The sequence below is a fragment of the Bufo gargarizans genome, chromosome 8 (assembly GCF_014858855.1).
Source record: "Bufo gargarizans isolate SCDJY-AF-19 chromosome 8, ASM1485885v1, whole genome shotgun sequence".
NCBI classification, from domain to species: Eukaryota; Metazoa; Chordata; class Amphibia; order Anura; family Bufonidae; genus Bufo; species Bufo gargarizans.
Genome location: NC_058087.1, coordinates 177,758,783 through 177,782,068, shown reverse-complemented (window position 1 = coordinate 177,782,068; position 23,286 = coordinate 177,758,783). Strand labels below are relative to the sequence as shown.

The window sequence follows — 23,286 nt, the reverse complement described above, 5'->3', positions numbered from 1 at the left end:
ATACAGGTGAGAGCATAGTCTGGATACCCACGTTAGACGTCACCAGGTAGACTGCTTATTTCATCCATCCCAGTTCTCCATTTCCCTCATCAGTGACTGGTCGTGTGCTCTCCTTCTCTCCGCTCCTCATATCTCATGTCTTCTTTTTATCTCCTTGCTAGTCATTACATGGAGGCGGGCGACACTCCTGCCATTATAAGTAATACTGAGGCTGTCCGCAGCCACCAGCAGGTTGGTACATGCACCTTACCCGCAGGAGCACCCATAGACCCATCCTTACTGTGGTGTCAGATGAGGCTCAGACCATTGCATCATGGGAGAGATGCTTGTACTAATATTTCACCATCGCTTCTTCACACAGGACGCCTTAGAGGACAGTGAGATGGATGTGGATGATGAAGATGATGAGGAGGACGATGATGAGGACGACGATGATGAGGAAGAAATCATGAGGGCAAGGGGTCCCAAGAGAGACTTGGGAAAGCCCAGCAGACTATTGCGACAAAATGAGTCATTTGTGGAGAGTGACAATGACTTCTAACATGGTGCATGCTGATCACAGCAGTTCTTAAAGGGGTTCAGTCAGCTCTTCTTACATGTCTGTTTCAGTAAAAACCTTGTATTCGCCCAAAAATGTTAACTCTGGGGCATCTTTTCTTAGTTCTCTGCATTGTGCTGTTCCTCTGTTAATCCTCCTAGAAAGGTATGGATAAATTGACACTATCCGGTCAGTGCTGTGCTGGGACACACCCTATGGGGTCAGTTTATTCATCCATTTCCTTAAAGGGGTTGTCAAAGTTATTTTTAATTATAACGTATCCCCAGGATAGGTCATCAATATCCGATCGGCCGGGGTCCGACACCTGGCACACCCGCTGATCAGCTTTTTGAGGAGAGAGGCCGCACTCCATGCTCACATGTTTACCTGCTCGCCGTTGCATCTGCAGCGGTGAATAGGACAGCTTAGGGTCCATTCACACATCCGCAATTTCGTTCCGCAGAATGGAATTGCGGACCCGTTCATTTCTATGGGGCAGCACGATGTGCTGCCCGGATATGGAATTGCGGACCCGCACTTCCGGGTCCACAATTCCGTTCCCGAAAAAAATAGAACATGTCCTATTCTTGTCCGCAATTGCAGACAAGAATAGGCATATTCTATTAGTGCCGGCGATCTAACCGCAAAATGCGGAACGCACATTGCTGCTGTCCGTGTTTTGTGGATCCGCAAAACACACACAGATGTGTGAATGGACCCTTAGGTGTAATTACACCTGATCATCGCTGCGGATGCGACGGCGAGCCGGTAAACAATGAAGAGGAGGCAGTGCTGGCACGGCAAACAGCTGATTGGCCAGGCGTCAGACCCCCACCGATCTGATATTGAATACCTATCCTATGGATAGGTCATCAATAAAAATAACTTGGACAACTCCTTTAAGGAATAACAAAGGAACAGCAACAGTTGTAAGATAAGATGTCCCAGAATTGGGGAACAAAATATGGACCTATCCATTGCTACCCCAGGCACAGGGCCCTGTAGGGTCATGTATGAATTTAATACCCAACGATCCATTGCTTCATTCTGGAGAAAAAATACTTGTAATCCTTATGTAAATGAGCAGTTAAGTGCACTGAGGGCGGGCCCAAGCACTGTGCACCCTTGCTTCCTCTGCCAGCCCCTCCTTCTCCTTGATTGACAGCATCAGGTTGCTGCATAGTCACTTTGCCTGGCCCTGTCAATCAAGGAGAGGGAGGGGCTGGCAGAGGAAGCAAGAGGAGCGCAGAGTAGTTTGGGCCCGCCCTCAGTGCACCTAACTTCTCATTTGCATAAGGATTTAAAGTACTTTTCCTCGAGAATGAGGCAACGGATCGCTAAGTGAAAGGTATCATTACATCCAGATCAGGCATTGTGCCTGGTGTAACAGTGAACTTCCTGTGACACACTCCCTTTAACTGACCAAGTGGGGAAACACTGTTACCTTCCTCCAGATTTCTTGTATTTATTCACCCTTTGTTTATTACCAGTTTGTACACATTTTGTTTAAAAATACAAAAGAAACAAAGAATATTGTGCCGATTCTCCATATTTCCCTATGAAAGAAAGACAAAGGAGAGGACATTCTAGAATATATGATAAGCGGACTCAGTGTGGGGGGGGTGGTGAGGCTACTTGACTCTAGTTCAAAATCTGTAACGGGCCCCCTACCTGCCATGTGTCATATGTAGGACTCGTCTCATGTGTGGCCCCCTCTTGCACCAGCTTTTAGGTGCAACCCCTGCTCTCCATTCCATTGAAGGTCTCATGCACATGACCGTATCCGTTTTACAGATGCGTCTGTGAGCAATCCGCATTTTTGTTGGCGGTTCCATTGACTTCAACGGGTCCGTGGGCCGCATTTTGTGGACATATTCTATCTTTTTGCAGAAAGCACACGGATGATCCTTGTTCTGTATGTCCGTTCTGCACAGAGATAAAACATGTCCTATGCTTGGCAGCAAAACGCGGACCACAGACCCACTGCAGTCAATGGGTCCACAAAAAGGCGGCTGCAGCACGGACAGTATCCATATTTGCAGACGGCAAAATACTAAAGGCTTTTTGCATAAGGCCTAAATATGATAGAACAACCAAGCAATCGTTTTGGAATTTTGTTTATTTTTTTTTGTTGCAAAAATGGAAAATTGTTGAATAATTTAAAAAGGTAAATGCCCAAAAAATGGGGAAAAACGGAACCTTCAGTAGAATTTGTAAGGAAGCGTTTAATGAACTTGCTAATGCTTAGTAGGCATCGTCCTTATGGTTCCTCCAGCGTCCATCATGAGTGATCTCCTCTGGTCAGGTGGCTTCTCATATGTTCACTTGGCAGTGCGGAGCTTCGTTCTTCAGCGTATCCGAAATGACCTTGGCTCCAGATTGGCCAATGTGGTTTCCCTGTAAACTGATTCGATAGAGATATGATAAGATATATCGGAATGGCAGGTGGAATATTTGCCCATGATCATGTCCTTGGCATCTATCTCGTATAGCACCTCACCCCCGCCCCACTGCCGGCTGTCACTCTGTGCCCCCTGTAGCGCCACCACAGCAGAAGTGAAGTATTACCTTACACCAGGGATGTCAAATTCGTGGCCCTCCAGCTGTTGCAAAACTACAACTCCCATCATGCCTGGGCATACTACAGCTATCAGGGAATGATGGGAGTTGTAGTTTTGCAACATCTGGAGGGCCATGAGTTTGACATCCATGCCTTACACAGTTCTCATAGAGCTCCATCCACTTAACGGTGTCCTTTTTACTCCTCCAGCGTAGATTGCACTTTCATACAGATGGCCACCGCAAAAAAAAATCCAGTTCTTACAATTTATTCCCTACCCACAGGGTAGGCGATAACTATGGGAAGGGGGTCCTACTGCTGGAACCCCCACTAAGCACAAAACCTGGGAATTCACGTCTCTACTGTTTCCAGAGCTCCCATAGAGATAAATGGAGCAGAAGCTTGCCTGCTCTGCCTACATTTCAGGAGAGGGGGGGGCTTCTAGGGGCCCCGTTCTCTCCTACTGCTGGGACCCCCTACCAGTCTAATAGTTATCTCCTGTCCTGGAATACTTCTTTAAGCTGGCCATACATGTTAGATGTGTTAGCCTAACCAGTGTATGGACGCCTCCCCAACAGTAGATGGAGGGAGAGTAGGGTCAGGCATGTTCAATTTCAACAAACCCGATCCTTTTGTTCTTGGGGAACTAAGACGCCACTGCATCGGACCATGCCTATGTAGAGGGGGATCGGAAGAGAGAACGGTCAGACCAGCAAGCAGTCAGCTGACACTTGTGTATGGCCCGGTCTCACTGATAGAGGAGAGTCCTGAATTAACCTCTGTTAATTCCACAATACACGGTCATATATGAGAAGACGTACCTGAGGGAAACAAGAGACGGGTTTGCAGAGACTGCACTGGCAATACAGATGGCGCCGTCCATACCTATGGAGTTTTCTTGCAAGCTGGAAAAACAAGATGGCTGTTCGCTATGGTAGGTCTTAATAAGCTGTATGTAGGATCTGTACCTGCCTGCCTCACATTATAGACCTTACTTTAGAATCTGCAGGGTGTTGTTAACCTTCAGCGCAGCCGCCAAGGGCCTTAGCTCCTCGAAGCCCAATATTGTTCCCTCGTAAACTGAAGGTGTAAAAAAAAAAACATTGGAATCCATGCCAAATAATTGGGAGCCACACCCTTCCCAAAAACATGTGCTTCCCCAGAGGTACTCACTCGAGTGTGGTCAGATTCCTATTCACCATTAAGGCCTCTGCTAGGGACTGTGCCCCTGAAGGTCCGACAGCCGCTCCCTGCAGACTGCGACATAAAGAAGAAATGATAACCAGACATGGAAGAGAATATATTGGGCTGAGGTTTAGGGCCCATTCACACATGGCAGATATGTTATAATATGACTGAAAATCAGTTCAGTTCATTTGAATGAAAATTGCATAAATTTTATTTTTCTATTACTGGTCACTGAAGTACACGCAACACACTGACATTTCCTCTAATTGACTTTTTAGTTTTGCTTTGTAGATTGGGACAGAGTCAGCAGAGCCATCTCATTATTAGAGGGATGCATTTAATAACAGCTCTATTCTGCCGGAGGCCTACATAAGGGTAGGTTTACATTAGCAGCAGTTACCGTATCTGGCATAGCCAGACACCGCTGAATCTCCAGTCACCATAATGGGATCTGACGGCTTTCCAGTAAAAATGCTTGCATTCTGTCGGAAACCCGCCGGATCCCATTAAAGTGAATGGGGATCCAGTGGTGCCCAGCAGTGTCCAACTAAGCCGAACACGTTAACTCCAGTCTGCTCCCGTCCCGTCACCGACTACAGGATTTACCTACTGCCGATGTGAACCTACCCTTAGACAGGCAAGATATACAGATAAGGCTCTGTATGCAGCTCCCCTGCCACCTCCAGTCTCTGGGCATTGCGCCACTACTTCCTGGAGACTATATTAGCCTATGGGCTCATGCCCACGACCGTATGCCCTCCGAGACATGTGGCCATATGTCCCGGAGCGGCATACATCATGTCATAGGTTACCATGATGCTGTGCGCATCGGGTCGCCCGCGTAGCTATTGTCCCACACTCATAATATCATATCTCGGAGGGCATACGGTCGTGTGCATGAGCCCTATTGGCTGGAACAGAAACCTCCAGCACTCCAGATGTTCTGAAACTACAAATCCCAGAATGCTCTTTTCACTTATATGGAAGTTACAAGAACAGCCAAGCAAGTGTGTATGCTGGGAGTTGTAGTTTCACAGCATCTGGAGTGCCGTAGGTTGCTGACCCCTAGTCTATGAACATATTTCTGACCATTTACACACATTCATAAATGACACCATGTTGGTTGCTTATTCCGGCTTCTCAGACCTATAATTGGATTTTGAGGCCATGTGGTCACTTTCCCTCACCTCACCATGTCCTCCTTGCCCTCTTCAGGTGCTCCTCATCCTTCTCATGACCATCTGACTTTGTGTTACCCATTCTATGTCATTACTTCCACAATTCTTATTTTGTAACCTGATTCCTAAGACTTACTAAAGAGCAGAAAGCGTACAGTTCTCTTGCAGGGCACTTGCCAGTGCCCCCGTGCCCTCATCTCCAATGGCATTTTCCTGCAAGCTAATCAGAAAAAAAAAATCATCTCCAGTTAAGTAGAAAAATCTTCCTACCTATTCAGATATACATTGCGGTAGATACCTTACTACCCCACCCTAATTTGTCAGGGCCATGACTGAATGAACTTGAGCAGAGGATGTCCTATTTGGCAGCCTGAAATGTGTTGACCAGGTATCCCTTCCCTTCTTCCACTCCACTTAGTGGGTACATTATTTAGCAGGGGCGAAACTGCCAGAGTGGAGAATATGAAATATCTGCCTCGTCCAAAGCATGCTGGGAAGGAAACTCTGAATTAAAAATAGTATTTAAAAAATGGCTGCCTATAGTCTCCAGCAGGGGGAGCTCATGGCATAGAATTTATACAGTGAGATCTGTTCTAAAACTATACAGTGAGCTCCCTCTAGTGGTGGCTGCATACAGTCAAATTTATCATTTTGCTCTATGTGGGGGGATTAGGAGCTTTGGATAAGAAAAAGAATTGAGCTCTGATCCCTATAGGAAATTACTCACCACAAAATAGTGAATGTTGTTGTGAAAGTTGGACAATCACTTTAAGGGGGTTCTCTGGGATTAACATATTGATGACCAATCTTCAGAATAGGTCATTAATATGAGATAGCTGGGGGTCCGACTCGCGACACCCCAGCCAATGCACTCTGGTGAGCAATGCGGCCTCCTCACAGCTTACCAAGCACAGCGCCCTACATTGTATAGTGGCTGTTCTTGGTATTGCAGCTCATTCACTTCAATGGGGCTGAGCTGCGCCTAGGCCATGTGACCGATGAAGGTGACGCCACATGGCCTAGGAAGAGGTCTGAGTGCTGCAGCCTCTTAGTACAGTTGATTGGCGGGGGTGCCGGGAGTTGGAACCCCACTGATCTCATATTCATGATCAATAGGAAAATCTCGGAAAACCTCTTTAAGTGAATAGTTGCTGTCACCTCTGCTCCCTCCTCTTTTCTGGATACTGGTAGAAAACCAGAAGTTCATTTAACCCTTGTTTATTCATGGTGTCTGCGTTTGGTTTCTGTTCATACTTACTGCAAGCAGCGTAGACACTGGTTAACACGAAGGGCTCCGGCAAGTGACCGCGCTGACCCCACCCCCAGAAAATTCCACTGGAGACTGAAGGAGAGAAAATTCACAGTGTAAAAAAGGTTTTCCACAGTGAGAATGAGTTTTTAAATGGCAGAATGAGTTAAAAATGTAAAAAAAAAAAGAAGCATTACTCACCTCACTGATCCCCTCGGATACACCTTTCCCCGCTACTCTTCACTACCTGCTCTCGAATCAACACGCAATAAATATCTGGAGGTGCCTGCTCAGCTAATCACGGACTGAGGCAGGATACTGCTGTGGCCACTGATTGGCTGAGCAGACATCTTCAGTCATTTACTGTGTGTTGATGCAAGAGCAGGAAGTGGAGAGTATTGGGGGATCAGTGAGGTGAGTAATGCAGCTTTTCTTTTCTTTTTATCATTCTGTCCTCTTTTAACAAAAAATCTCCACCTCAGAAAACACCTTTTAATAAGTTGCAACCTACTCTAGGAGGTAGTAGAGACATATAAACACCAGGAGGAAGGGACCCCGGGCATGCTTTCCAGCTTTCTGATACTTCCATAGACATGCAGATAATATATTATATTAGTACTCATAATTTGTGTCTGGCTTTTGATATGTTGGTCCATTAGGACAGAGAGGGGGGCCCCTATCTATGCTGTCCATATGCCCTACCTCTCGAAGAGACAGCTCCTTCAAGAACATGGCCTGAATGACAAAAGCAGGAAAAGGCCAGTTTATGACTGACATCCACTGGGAGAACTTACTGCAGAGACTCCAGACTCCGATTCTCCCTCAACGCTCGTGAAAGAGCCTCCACGCCTTCATCGTGCAGCAGGTTCGCCGTCAGACTGTAAGGGGGTCACAAATATACTGCATTTTAATTTCTGCTTCTTTATCGTACAGGTTAGTACATAAGGCAGGGGTGCAACTTATAAACCTCACGGACATCCCGGGAGGAAAGAGCATGCTCCGTGACCGCACTGGATCCAATATGGCTGAGAATGGTGACAACTTCCTGCAGCTCTGAGCCACATATGGCCGTTCTACCAAGGATGATTCAGAAGCACATTAGATGAGACAAGTTTCTAGAACACATTCATGGAGGACTTTCCCAATGTAGAGGAGGCAGGTGCATTCACCCTCCATGGAAGTCTATGGAGGAGGAGGAAAGTTCCTAGAGCAGACTATGGTGGAAAGTAACCATGTGCACCCCCTTTTATGCACAGTATCTGACATTTGCACCTCCTCATAGGTTTCTATGCCAAGCAATTATATTAAAAAATTATATCCATTTAAAAAGCAATGTAGACACCACAGAGTACAGAGAAAACGTGAACAGGAAGATTTCCTAATTAGTATTAGTATCCCTTTGAGCGGTTGACCATACGTACTCCAAGTGTGTCAGAGTGGTGTTTTTTTGGAGAGACTGTGCCAAGGCCTGAGCGCCCTCAATGCTGATGGAGTTCTCCCTCAAGCTGAGGAACAAGGAGGAGAAGACAATCATATTATGCCGTACATACTAACAAGTCAATGTCTATAGGACTCCGAAACGTGGGAGACTCACTTAAGATGTTTGAGACCGTGGTTGAGGCTCAGGCCGCTGGTCAGGGACTTCAGGCCATGATTACTGATGGAATTACTCTGCAGGCTGAACATAAATGATGAGAAGATCCCTCAGAAACGGGAAATCCACAAAACCCAACATGAAGTGGAAATAAGCAAGAGGGACATGCCACCTCTTTTTAATTGTAGAAACTTAAAGGGGTGTTCCATCTGTACATTTACGGCATATCGGTAGGATACTCCATAAATATCTGATAGATGCAGGTTCCATCTCTGAGACCCGCTCCTTTATCAGGAATGGGGGCCTGTTGCACGCGGTCGGGAATTGAGAGGTGGCTGCTCATGCTCATGCGCATCTTCAATAGCACTTCCAAAAATAGTCAGACCAGCGTTGTCCTATATGGGATACTTATGGCATATCCACATACCCTATAACAGGGTAATTATTTCCATAAATGGCAGCTTATAGGCAGTGTCTGGCATTGCAGTATTCTATTATAGGGGGTTGAGCTGCAATACTAGACACAGCCCCTGCAGAAGAGTGGCGCTGTTCCCAAGAAAGAAAAGATGATCCTGTTTTCCTAACCTTACAGAACCCCTTTAAGGTTTTTCTAAAGTTCTTCCCCATTTCTTCTCCACCCTTCCTTCCATTACTCCCAGGTATGACTTACTCAAGGGTGATTAAACTTGCGTTTGCGGCGAGAGCTTCAGCCAGAGCCGCAGCTCCTCGGTCACCTAGGTTGTTGCTTGATAACCTGTAGGAAAAACCAGAGGAGGTGAAATCAGGAGTGAGCTCCTCAGCACGACGCCACATGGTGGGCAGACAGATCACTGACCACAGCTCCTGGAGGACCTGGTTCTCCTTCAGACTGGAAGCCAGGCTCTCCGCTCCAGCAGCTTCAATGCAGTTCTTCTCAATACTGGAGGGTGACAAGAGAGTTTATCTTTGCTGGATAGATAAAACAAGGATCATAACATGGGACCCCATTGTGGGGGAAGAGCTATAGTAGTTACACTTGGCCCTGTTGCATGAGGGGGTCCTAAAGGCTCCTTGGCCACATAATAAGAAGGCACCAGTATTATTAATTGCACGTGGTAGGTGGGGGCCCAGGAGCTTCACATTACACTTAAACAGGCTTGGACTGGCCCATCGGGGAGGCGGGGGACTCCTGCGCCCAGAGATAAGACAGAAGAGTAATTATTTATCTTGTTTCTCAGGAGAGATAGTTATTGTAACCACTAGGTGGCAGTATACACAGCGATGCAGCCTCCTACTGGTGTAAATTGTTCAGGAGGCCCTGCAGTATCTTCTAAGCTTCCCGGCTGCTGGCATTGAAGGAGGAGAGAACATGTCGGGCCATCCTCCTGCCCTCCCTGCTGTCAGAAAACTGTGGTTGCTGGAGAGAAGGACTCCTCTGCGGTGCTGGGCTGATTTCTCAGGTGTGTGACAGTAGTGAGCTGTCGGAGACTGTAAGGGGGAAATAGGGGATTTGCTTATAGCAGACTCATATCTGTGTATGTGTGCTGCTCTCTGCAGAGTTCAGAGTGGCATTGGGGGGACTCTGCCCTAGGTCCCCTCAATGACTCTGCTTTATGTCCACAGAGGTCCCCCACTCTAAATGCACCCCTAATATTGCCTCTTCTCCAGTTACCCCTGCTCCAGGATCCCCACTATTACCCTGCCTCAGGTGACCCTCTGCTTCAGTTATGACCCTCCGTTTGTGCCCTTTGCTCACGTTGCTCCTCTAGCGCCTTTGCTTGGGCTTTGTTAAAGGTTGTGACCTGCAAAGAGGGTTGGACTTATGCCCAAAAATTCTGCACAGTGCGTCCCATTCTCCAGTATTGACACGTATGGTTTACATGGCGGCAGTGATGATATTCCGTATTTACAGGCATCACTGCTGCCATGTAAAGAGATACTGGTGGTGGAGGATTTAAAGGGGTTGTCCAGGTTTTCAAGTTATCCTCTCCACACCATAGGGCATAACTATATGATTAGTGGGGTCCGATTCTGCGACCCCCACTGATCCCAGGAACGGGTCCCGTTCCCCCTTTTTGATGGTGTGGCAGGCCACGCATACGCCCTGCTGCTCCATTTATTCTATTTGGGACTACTGGAAATAGCCAGCGCTGTACTCCGCCATCTCCAGCGACCCCATAGAGAATGGATGGAGAGGCAGGGCATATACTCGACCTGCCACTCAGTTAAGAAGGGGGATCAGTGGGGGCTCCAATGTTCAAACCCCCACGCATCACTAAGTTATCCCCGATCCTGTGGATAGAGGATAACTAGAAAAGTGGACACAGGCCCTTTACCAGGCGAGCATTTCTATTTTAGTTTGACACATATTTTGGGCCAGATTTTTATTAATTTTTTTTACACCCAAAGAAAACCTTTTAAGGATAGGGAATGTGAAAAGGTGAAACAGCTATGACACGACAGGTGATAAGTGTCTGATTGGTGGGGGTCTGACTGCTGGGACCCCAATGATCAAGGGAACGTGGTCGAGACCCTTGTGTACATAGATTGGTGGTAATGTAATTGAATGTCTCAGGACCCCTTTTTTCATGATCAGTGGGTGTTCCAGCAGTCAGACCCCAGCAATCTGATATTTATTACCGATCCTGTAGATAGGCGATAGGTCATAATAGGTCATTACCCTTTTAATAATAATGTAGATTATGTGCAATCTGAGGAGGTTATGATTTGGTAAATTTCATGCCAGACATTTATGCTTAAAGGGGTTAAAGGGTTTGTCTCACTTCAGTAAATGGCATTTATCATGCAGTTGATACAAGGCACTTACTAATGTATTGTGCTTGTCCATATTGCCTCCTTTCCATCACATTATACACAGCACGTATCTGTGGTTATTACCACCGTGTAATCCAGCAGTGGTGGCCGTGCTTACACACTATAGGGCAAGGCTGGAAGTGTGCATAGGCCAACACCTTTACCTATAGTGTGGATTACATGGTGGTAATAACTACGGATACGTGCTGTGTATAATGTGATGGAAAGGAGGCAACATGGACAATCACAATACATTAGTAAGTGCCTTGTATTAACTTTCTGTACATGATAAATGCCAATTGCTGAAGTGAGACAACCCCTTGAAGTGTGCTATACTTAATAGGGTTAGGCATAAATGTCTTGGTGTGTGTATTGCGTGTTTCCTATGTGTGATTGGTGTGTGCTATATATGTTCTATGTACAGTGGCGGAAATAATTATTTGACCCCTCACTGATTTTGTAAGTTTGTCCAATGACAAAGAAATGAAAAGTCTCAGAATAGTATCATTTCAATGGTAGGTTTATTGTAACAGTGGCAGATAGCACATCAAAAGGAAAATCGAAAAAATAACTTTAAATAAAAGATAGCAACTGATTTGCATTTCATTGAGTGAAATAAGTATTTGAACCCTCTAACAAAAAAAGACTTAATACTTGGTGGAAAAACCCTTGTTTGCAAGCACAGAGGTCAAACGTTTCTTGTAATTGATGACCAAGTTTGCGCACATTTTAGGAGGAATGTTGGTCCACTCCTCTTTGCAGATCATCTCTAAATCCCTAAGGTTTCGAGGCTGTCTCTGTGCAACTCTGAGCTTGAGCTCCCTCCATAGGTTTTCGATTGGATTAAGGTCCGGAGACTGACTAGGCCACTCCATGACCTTAATGTGCTTCTTCTTGAGCCACTCCTTTGTTGCCTTTGCTGTATGTTTTGGGTCATTGTCGTGCTGGAACACCCATCCACGACCCATTTTCAGTTTCCTGGCAGAGGGAAGGAGGTTGTCGCTAAGGATTTCACGATACATGGCTCCGTCCATTTTCCCGTTTATGCGAATAAGTTGTCCTGTGCCCTTAGCAGAAAAACACCCCCAAAACAAAATGTTTCCACCCCCATGCTTGACGGTGGGGACGGTGTTTTGGGGGTCATAGGCAGCATTTTTCTTCCTCCAAACACAGCGAGTTGAGTTAATGCCAAAGAGCTCTATTTTGGTCTCATCAGACCACAGCACCTTCTCCCAGTCACTCTCTGAATCATTCAGGTGTTCATTGGCAAACTTCAGACGGGCCTGCACATGTGCCTTCCTGAGCAGGGGGACCTTGCGAGCCCTGCAGGATTTTAATCCATTGCGGTGTAATGTGTTTCCAATGGTTTTCTTGGTGACTGTGGTCCCTGCTAATTTGAGGTCATTAACTAACTCCTCCCGTGTAGTTCTAGGATGCTTTTTCACCTTTCTCAGAACCATTGACACCCCACGAGGTGAGATCTTGCGTGGAGCCCCAGAGCGAGGTCGATTGATGGTCATTTTGTTCTCCTTCCATTTTCGAACAATCGCACCAACAGTTGTCACCTTCTCTCCCAGCTTCTGGCTAATGGTTTTGTAGCCCATTCCAGCCTTGTGCAGGTCTACAATTTTGTCTCTGACATCCTTGGACAGCTCTTTGGTCTTTCCCATGTTGGAGAGTTTGGAGTCTGCTTGATTGATTGATTCTGTGGACAGGTGTCTTTTATACAGGTGACTAGTTAAGACAGGTGTCCTTAATGAGGGTGACTAATTGAGTAGAAGTGTCTAACCACTCTGTGGGAGCCAGAACTCTTAATGGTTGGTAGGGGTTCAAATACTTATTTCACTCAATGAAATGCAAATCAGTTGCTATCTTTTATTTAAAGTTATTTTTTCGATTTTCCTTTTGATGTGCTATCTGCCACTGTTACAATAAACCTACCATTGAAATGATACTGTTCTGAGACTTTTCATTTCTTTGTCATTGGACAAACTTACAAAATCAGTGAGGGGTCAAATAATTATTTCCGCCACTGTATCAGTGGTGTATGTGCAGTATGTGACATATGCATCAGTGGCATGTGAGCCACGTAGAAGTGTCTTGTGTGCCACATGTGTCCGATGAGTGATCGGTGTGCGCTGCATGTGTCTTGTTTCTGACTGACTTAAGTGCATTGTGCTGTGAGTGTCGGCCATCATACTTCATCTGTAATATTCCTGTTATCACTGTAAGGGCTCATGAACACGACTGTTGGATGCTTTGCAGTCTGCAAATTGCGGATCCGCAAAACATGGATCCCGGGTGTGTGCATTACACATTATGCGGAACAGAACAGCCTCTAATAGAACCGTCCTGTCCTGTCTGTAATGCCGACAGTAATAGGACATGTTCTATCATTTTGCAGAACGGCCATGCGGACAGACAGACACGGAATGCACACGGAGTCATATTTTTGCGGCCCCATTGAAGTGAAGGGAATGGTACAGACATGGGAAAAAAAATAAGTTAGTGTGCAGGAGCCCTAAGGTGGGCCCCCAGAATCAGTTACACTGGTGCACTTTAAGTATACCTAACCTTTCACCAGACTCTGCAATAACCAATAGTACATGAGGAATAACACTAATTCTGGCCATTATGTGACTTGTACCTGGTATTTTTCTAGCAGTTTTCCCCTCTGTGTGCTGAATGTCTAGTTTTCAGCTCTCCCAGTGCTGGTGGGTAGAGAGTAGTTGCCATCCACTGCACACAGAAAGTAGAGGAGAATCTTCTTCCTAACCTTCTTTACTCACTCAGACGTATGCCCCGGGATCATGAAGGACAATACAGAGAGATACCTGTATCAGTTGTAAATTTAACATTATTGCTGAGATATCAATCTCCTGTGTACATGTGTAGTCTCTTTAGTGTCTCTCTGTGAGTCCTGTCTCACCCATGCTGCTGCTTGTCCCCCCCCCTCCCCTCTCCATAGACTTGTTTTGACATGTGTAATGTGAGCCTCTTGTGGAGCTCCTCCGTCTTGAGCTGGAATTCAAAGCATTCTGTCTCAAAGATGGTCGGGGGAGGTAAACAGCTGATAACATAAGAACTAGACATTTCACGCTGATAAAACATATTACAAAGTTTCTTGTGGTCACTTGTGCTATTGATTTATGTAAAGTTGTCTGAAAGTATAGTAACTCTCTAAGGTTCACGTATCTAACATCTCTCCACTTACTTCAGGGACTTCAGCGTGTGGTTTATCCGTAAAGACTGAGCCAGGTGTTGAGCCCCTTCTGACTTGATGCGATTGTTTTGTAGACTGCAAGGAAGATAAAGGCATGACCCGAATTATGTGAGAGTCAGCGGATTTGGTGGTCCAAATTTTTACATGGCCATAAACAGGGCTGGCGTTAGGGGTGTATAACATGGGAACAGGGGGGACCAAGCCTTTCCTGCAAGGGGCGACACCAATGGACTAACATCTAAACAGTGTGACTGCCATTAATCTTATGGTATAGTAGCATCAGACAGCCATTGTGTAGCACAGTTAGTATATTTCTTATCCAAGTCATTATACGTCGGTATTATTTGAGCACTGCAAAGTGGTATTTACTGTCTGGAAGTGTTATTTAGCATTGTTATGTGGGCATGCTCTGTAATGCCAATTATTAGGCATCGTATGGTATAGTTAATTGCACAGTTGACCACAAAGGATGGGCGGAGGTGGATGGCGTAAACTGCAATAGCCTACTCACTTCAGACTTGTAAGCACTTGATTGCTCCTCAGAGTTTCTGCCAAGGCCCGGGCACCACTGGGTCCAATGATGTTGCTGTAAAGGCTACGGGAGGAATGGAGGCAGTTAACAGAACGTAAATCCCTCAGTGAGATGATACAGGTTTTCCACAGATTCATGGTGACTTACTCGAGAGATGAAAGAGTTTGGTTCACCAGTAGGGCTTTCCCCAGCACTTTAATACCACGGTTCCCCAACTGGTTTTCTGCAAGACTGGAAATGAAGAACATTGCGATAGGACACAGATAACGACTGGGGACTACTAACACTAGACTGAGAGAGCTTACAAGTTAAAGGGCATCTGTCAGCAGTTTTGTACCTATGACACTGGCTGACCTGTTACATCTGCGCTTGGCGGCTGAAGGCATCTGTGTTGCTCCCATGTACATATGTGCCCGCATTACTGAGAAAAATGATCTTTTAATACATGCAAATGAGCCTTTAGGAGCAACGGGGGCGTTGCCGTTACACCTAGAGGCTCTGCTCTCTCTGCAACTGCCGTGCCCTCTGCACTTTGACAGGGCCAGGTGTGATGATGTTTTCCATGCCTGGCCCTGTCAATCAAAGCGCAGCAGTTGCAGAGAGAGCAGAACCTCTAGGTGTAACTGCAACGCCCCCGTTGCTCCTAGAAGCTCATCTGCATTTATTAAAACTAAATTTTTCTCAGTAATGTGAGCACATATGAACAGGGGACCAACACAGATGCCTTCAGCTGCCAAGCACACACGGGAATCCACACAGAAATCAATAGAGATATGTCCGCCACAGCAGCCGATTTTGGAGGAAACGCCCAACCACCTATGTATATGGGGGCCTCTCAATTCTACCTCGTAGGGAAAGAAGTCTTGGGCATGTTGGATTTCTAAATGTCCGATCCTATTGTCCTCAATGAGATAAGCTGCTGCCAGAGGTGTCTGACGGTATTTTCTCTCCTCTCCTATTCGGCTGAGCATGCATGATTATAGGAAGGATCAGGAGAGAGAACTGTCAACCGAACGAGCATTCACCTGACAGTTATCTCCTGTGTATGGCTGGCTGAAAACAGGGTTTAGGAATAAAGGACCTGAAGGATTTGAGCTTTTATCTTCAAGTGCTGATACCCTGACCAAGACAACGATAGGTAGGACCAAAAAATTTTTTTGCTCCAATATGGTCACAAATGACACTTAAAGAAGTCTGGACACCATAAAAGTGTGACCCACAGGACCTCTACAGTCCTGAGTCTGACCAGGCCCCAGTCCTTGTGCTTCACAGGGAGGTGGCAAGATATGTAGTCTCTCTCCACTCATGTCAATGGGAGATGCAGTAGTTGGACCCCCAACAAATACTCAATCAGTAAACCTATGTCTTGAGGAGTTCAAGACTCATGTTCTTATTAATTGATGTCTGCTCACCTGATTTTCTGGATGGCGCAGTCTTTATTGCGCAGGATGCTGGACAACAATTCCATGACATTGTCTTTAAAGTTGTTATTCTCCATTCTGTACAAAGAAAGGTATATGAGATGCAAGCTCTCTAGGTCAACGTGTGTAAATGCATGTCGCGGGTAGTTATAGCGATTACCGGAGGTTGGTGCAGTACTGGAGTTGGGGGAGGAAGTCCTGGACTAGTCCATAATTCAGGCACTGGTTGAGATTTGTTTCTTGGGCACAACTGTCCGACACTCGAAGCAAGTATGCAAGAGCAGAACATGTCAATGGGTTCAACTGACCCTTAAGAGTTCCAGCCGTCAGAGCCTCATCCACGGCACTGATCAGCTCGGTGTGCCCCATCTCATGGAGGCAGCATACCAAGTTCACCATCCCACTGGAAATAGTCTTTCCTGCACTCAGCAAGCGCTTCAGGTGATCGATGGCCGGTCCACGTTGGTTGCCTGGCTCCTCTTTACTTGGAAGACATCCAGCTAGGACACGCAGGACCTTGGGTGAAAGAAGCCCAGATAGAAAACGGATAAAAATGGATAACTGGACTCCGTCTGGTTGTAAAGCACGTTGGGTGGCACTTTTATAGTGATTTAGAAAGCCCAACTTGGGCCAAGAGACTCCTCCATCGGCAAACAGGTCAAAGATGGCACGTTTGGCAGAAGAGTGGTAGTGGACAGCTGCCAGGAACTCCTGTAGCAAAATATGGTAGAAGGAGAAAGATGAACATGAGGGGGAATTTTGAAAAACCAGCAATCGAGAACATAGGCTGCCGGGTAGAATAGGGGTTTCAATCCCACAAGATTTCAGATCTGACTCATAAAAAACAGTCCTTTTTTTAAGCAGTCCCTGGAATGCCAGTTTCCCTAAGTTACCAACCGTCCTCCGGGCATTCGTTGGTTGATCTAAGCCTTCTGAGTCACAAAACTGGGCTTTCAAGTACCAGGAAAATATGGCAGACAGCGTATCTGGAAGAGCTTGAGATGTGGAGTCTTGAGCATGTAAGGTAAAGCCTAGAGAAAGTCCTACAATATGGCACAATATAGGCACTGAACATAGGGCCTTCAAGGCTGGATGACATTGTAGGTGACCCCAGACTTTCTCCACGGTGACATTGGTGTCATGTATTAGCTGATCTAGAATGTCCCTGATGTCATTTGGCCCTAAACCAGATACTTCTGTCATCCGATCCACCAGCCCGCCAGGAATCTTCGAAGCTGCTCCTGGTCTCGACGTGATCCAAACGTTGACCTCTGGAAGAAGGTTGCCCCGTAAAATGTTGGTAATGAGACACTCAGGAGAAAGTTCTTTCTGGGGGTCTGTGCTGCCAATAGAGTCTGAGAAATCAAGCGGAGCTCGTAATTCATCCAAGCCATCCAAAATGAGAAGAGAACTTGGCGGTGGTGTGGTAGTACCCGGGCAAGCAATACGTACCAACTTTTCTGCAGAAAGACGATCATAAATATTCAGTTCCCACAGATTCAGAGACAACACAGATTTGATGTGCGTACACAGCTCTCCACGAGCCCACTTTTCCACAAACAGTCTAACGAGGGTGCTCTTTCCAGCTCCTGCCACCCCCACAGTTAGGGTGACACGTGGGGGAAGACTGACTCGAGACAATGGGAGGAGCATTTTTTGAAGAGACAACATTTTGGGTCCTCCTCGCCTAGCCTGCTCTAGTTCTAGCTGTACAATGTCATGATCTTGAAGCTGGGCATCTGTGAGACCTTCCACCATCATCATGGAGCCTAGCTGAGCCAGCAGTGGAGGGTGGTCATCGTACTCCACGCTGTCCAAATGTTTTCGAACCAATGGATCTGGAAAAAAGATCAATGTGGTTGAAGTAGACATGATACAACAAAAACATGATCAACAAAACCCTAGAGCTCACACACAGCACATCACTGACCGTAGTGACGCATGCGCAGGTAAAGGCAGGTGCGACTGTTCTCTATGCAGTGTTGGAGAGCTTGAAGAGGTGTCCTGCCCTTTCCACCTATAGTGTCCATTAGGGTCTCTGCCCGCTTGGGCAATGGTAACTCCTGAAGGCGTTTCACCTCATCTGTGGTTAACATCTGCAGCTCTTGTAGCTTTGTCATGATCTCCTGGAGGGATTCTGGACAGGCGCTGGATGCCAGCTGTCTCCTGTACCGGAGAATCCATAGGCCTAAGAGAGAATTAGTTAAGAAATAACTAGATATCTGAAAAGGCTAAAAACATATATTGGAAAATAACCCATGGACAAAAAAAGAAAAAATCCCAAAGAGCAACTGTCCCCCATTTTGGTTCACAAAGCAGAGGAATCCCCTAGATGACAAGCAAATGCCCTAACAGGACATATGTACACAGGTTGTCTCATATGGTTGTCCTCTTCTGTCAAGTTGTTGTCTAGTTTTTCCAAGATCCCAGAATGACTAATCAGTCTAGTTAAGCAGCAATGTGTCATCTTCTCCAAGTACAGGATATAGGAAGACTGGCTGACAACACTTATTAAGAAGTACTGTCCAAGACATTGGTTGTCACAGCTTTCTACAAAACATGGACCATGGAAAACTCAAGGACTCAAGTTTTATTATGGGGAAACGCTCCTTCAAAAGTCCTAAACTCTCCTAAATAACTTGACGACCAGAGGGTGTAGAGAGCCATGGTGTGTTATGATCATAAAGAGGTTGGCTAAGGACACGTGCCCGCGACTGGCACAATATACTATAAGGCCTATAGGGGGATTTACAAACCTTCCATATCATTGTTTCGACACACCACGAAGCTCCAGGATTCCAAACGTGATCAAGGTCCATGTCATCTCTTCATCTAAACGGAAGGCGGAATGAACCGTCCAGACACAATCCTGCCATAACAAAGTTCACTCAGATCAGTCAGGAGACATGGAATGGAAAAAATAGACATACACATAAAAGACACAAGACGCCTCGAGCATCAATGTCCAAACCTAATTATTAGCCTCGTCCTTCACTGCAGGTTACACATGGCCGAAATAAAAAAGATCAACAGAAATAGGAACCAGCATTCAGCACCTCTATAGTGATGAAAATTAAAAATGTCAGAAGGCAACCCCCATTATAGAAAAAAATGTATTCTATAACCAGCCCCACACCTGTCCGTGGGTTGTGTATGATATTGCAGTCAATGGGACAGAGCAGCAATACTGCACACAACCCGGACAGGTATGGTGCTGTTTTTGGAAGAAAGCAGCCATCTTTTTCTTGTCTTGGAGAACCCCTACTTAATGCCAACATACAGTGACCAAATAACAGTACCCCAGTCAAAAAATGAAGCTTGCCCCTTCTGGGTCTGGCCTGAGGCACAGGGCAGCACCATATATCAGATGTTGTGCACAAGGTAGAGGCCAGGACCGCCGCGGAGCCCCTCCAGCACGTTCCTGCACCTGAATGGATCTCCTCACCCTCCAATGGGCAGTATGGACCTGGGAAGGGCTTCTTGCAACAAACGGGGATGAACCACCTTAGGCCTAGTTCACACGAACGTATGGCTTTTATAGTTTTTTGCTGACTGTTTTTAACGGATCCGTTGTTCCGTTTTTGAGTTCTGTTGTGTCTCCGTTCTGTTTTTCTGTTCCGTTTTTCAGTATGGCATATACAGTATACAGTAATTACATAGAAAAAATTGGGCTGGGCATAACATTTTCAATAGATGGTTCCGCAAAAACGGAACGGATACGGAAGACATACGGATGCATTTCCGTATGTGTTCTGTTTTTTTTTGCGGACCCATTGACTTGAATGGAGCCACGGAACGTGATTTGCGGGCAATAATAGGACATGTTCTATCTTTCAACGGAATGAAAAAATGGAATGCTTAAGGAACACATTCCGTTTTTACTGCAGAACCATTGAAATGAATGGTTCCGTATACGGACAGTATACGGAACACAAAAAAAGTCCCGTACACTCGCAAAAAAAACAATTGTGTGAACTAGGCCATTCATTTCAATGGTTCTGCATTAAAAACGTAATGTGTTCCGTAAGCATTCAGTTTCCGTTTTTCCGTTCCATTGAAAGATAGAACATGTCCTATTATTGCCCGCAAATCACGTTCCGTGGCTCCATTCAAGACAATGGGTCCGCAAAAAAAACTGAACACATACTTAAATGCATCTGTATGTCTTCCATCTATTGAAAATGTTATGCCCAGCCCAATTTTTTCTATGTAATTACTGTATACTGTATCTGCCATACGGAAAAACGGAACAGAAAAACAGAACGGAAACACAATGGAACTCAAAAATGGAACAACGGATACGTGAAAAACGGACCGCAAAAAACTATAAAAGCCATACGTTCGTGTAAACTAGGCCTAAGGTGGTTCATCCCCGTTTGTTGCAAGAAGCCCTACCCAGGTCCATACTGCCCATTGGACGGTACAAACCCCATAGTGTACCCCCTGCCCTAAGGACAATGCTGCAGCAGCTAGACTCAAGCTGGGATGTGCTGCTGTCTTCTCTTACGTATGAGTGGTGGTCTTGTATCTTCACGGCTGGTCTTTCTTCTCAACTTGCTTCATCCAATTGGCGGTGACAGACCGTCACTATTTCTTTGACATTCAATACCTCTGCTGTCACCAGATTGTAATTGGACATCACTGCGCCTCCACCGACAGCCCCAGGTGCATCAGCTCTTCTCCAACCATCCGACCTGTGATGTTGCCTGTGCCTTATGAGCTCTGCTATACGGAGGTGCTCTTTGGTCCACAGAGCTCTGCGTCTTACCTCTTCCTGCTCAGTGTTTCGCCCTCTCTGGCTTCCTGTCTTAGGTCTTGAAACTTCAGTTAGAAGAAAAGAGAATAAAGATCAGCTCCTCGATTGGAGATAATTTACAAAAAGAGCAGAAGAGAAGGAACCATGTCCTAGAAGTGAGAACTGAAGATGCAACATGTCAAAAAAATATATTCCGTAAATTTCCTGCAAGTCGCCATCGGGTAATTCCGAAGGTCTGATAATCAACGGTGGAGCCTGTAACCAGGAGTGTAGAATAGACAGATAGATAGAAAAGATGGATGGATGGATAGGTAGATGGATGCATGGGTAGGTAGACAGACAGATAGATGAATGGGTGATTAGATGGATGGATGGATGGATGAGTAGGTGAGAAGATGAATGGATCAGTGGGTAAATATATGGATGGGTAGATAGAAAGATGGATGAATGGGTGGGTAGATAAATGGATGGATGAATGGGTGGGTAGATGGATGCATGGGTAGGTAGGTAGATAGATGGATGAATGGGTGATTAGATAGATGGATGGGTAGATGAGAAGATGAATGGATTAGCGGGTAAATAGATGGATGGGTAGATAGAAAGATGGATGAATGGGTGGGTAGATAAATGGGTGGGAAGGCAGATAGATATATGGATGGATGATGGGTAGGTAGATGATAGATACACAAAACAAAGTTAGACCAGCACCCCCAAACACTATGAAATAAAGTGCAGGTGCACGCTACCATGGCTGGCATGCAAAGCAAACAAACTCTATATGCAGCAGCACTCTGCTCCGTGTGCCAGGACACATGCCAACACCGGAAACATGGATAAACCTGAATTACATTAGTGCTATACTTATTGTATGGAAATTAGAAGCTCTTTGTGAGCTGGTCTTTGATTTTTGCATTGCACCTATGGGAGATCGGCTGCCTCCATTGAGACCGGGCTTTTAAGCAGAGTATAATATTAGCTGGATTCTACATTGCCCTGAATTTAGTAGGTCTAGGCCCAGAAGAGGCAGGTCTGATAGAGTAGGTCCCATCTGCAGAGGTCACCTTGTCGCTAGTAGATGGGCACTGACACGCTTGATCAATAATGTGCGCAAATAGCTTCTAATTATCTTATAGTAAATCAGATTTAGGGTCCATTCACACGTCCGCATAGGACATGTTCTATCTTTTGCGGAGCTGCAGACCGGAGGTTCGGGGCCGCATTCCGCAAATGCTGGAAGCTGGAGAGCACATAGTGTGCTCTCCGCTTCACGTCGGGGCCCATAGAGAATGAATGGGTCCGCACCCGTTCCGCAAAATTGCGGAACAGGTGCGGACCCTTTTGCGGACATGTGAATGGGGCCTTATCCACCTTTCCAGTGTTTGCAAGTGTCCTTGTGCATGGAGCAGTGGGCTGCTGTATATAGTGTATGTTTGCTTCTAGATATTATATATATATAAATTACCCTGTAATTGTAAAGCAATGTGCAATATGTGGTACTATATACATAAAGATTGAGATTATTATGGATAGGTAGACAGACAGATGATGGATAGATATACAGATGATAGCTATATAGATGATAGGTAGATAGATGCCTTCGACAAGATCAGTGAACTAACCTCCTGAAATACTCTGTGTCACTGGAGGACCCTGCTCCTTCTATTCTCAGTCTCTGACCGCTCTCTCACCTTCATACTGGACACTGCTCCTGTCACATACAGTCCTGTCCCCTCTACTTGTCCCTTTTAACACCTGTGCTTAAATACTCTGCGCATTTGTAACCATCCTTTAAATCTGATGTGTGAACATTTAATCCCTGAATGTACGCGCAGTGATATTAGTGGAACAGACCAGCGTTGTGCACCCATTATACAGTTTCATGCTATAGGGGATGTTGTAGGCTGCGGTCGGGGGTCAGCCTTTACATCCGTATGCTCGGGTGAAAGGTTCTGACATTTTGTGCAATTGATATAAATATATTTCAGGAACAATAGCTGCGCGGCTGAGACAGGTCACACTCAGGATGTAGCAAACCACATGAGGAAGGCGACAGAGCTCGATGTGTATGATCACCGAGCTGCTGCACTGCTGTGTGTGGACGAGGCGGCCGCTGCCAGGACCTCCGATGGAGGGTATTACCCACACACCTGGGTATATAGGACCATGGGTGCCCGCAGCAGACCTCTCAGTCCTGTCCAGTACCATCCTGCTGGAATATTACACCCGCCATCTACTCAAGAACACATAGACGATT

General features: G+C 45.9%; 2 protein-coding genes across 2 annotated transcripts in view; one reads left to right on the top strand and one right to left on the bottom strand.

Annotated features, from left to right (window-relative positions):
* Positions 1–1,023, top strand: part of CLUAP1 (clusterin associated protein 1) — a 58,874-nt gene extending 57,851 nt beyond the window's left edge. The window contains exon 12 of the mRNA XM_044305027.1: positions 362–1,023. Within this exon, the coding sequence (XP_044160962.1) occupies positions 362–541 (180 nt within the window). The 3' untranslated portion in view covers positions 542–1,023. The remainder of the gene's footprint in view (positions 1–361) is intronic.
* A 1,633-nt stretch (positions 1,024–2,656) lies between these two features.
* NLRC3 (NLR family CARD domain containing 3) lies at positions 2,657–21,022 on the bottom strand. The gene is given in 20 exon segments (XM_044304853.1): positions 2,657–2,942; positions 3,920–4,003; positions 4,094–4,137; positions 4,139–4,178; positions 4,272–4,355; positions 5,601–5,684; positions 6,723–6,806; positions 7,508–7,591; positions 8,135–8,218; positions 8,308–8,391; positions 8,978–9,061; positions 9,143–9,226; positions 14,315–14,398; positions 14,835–14,918; positions 15,003–15,086; positions 16,268–16,354; positions 16,437–18,114; positions 18,207–18,464; positions 19,033–19,145; positions 20,784–21,022. Coding segments are annotated over 19 exon segments (3,213 nt in total). The 5' UTR covers positions 19,040–19,145; positions 20,784–21,022; the 3' UTR covers positions 2,657–2,851.
* Between the last annotated feature and the right edge of the window lie 2,264 nt (positions 21,023–23,286).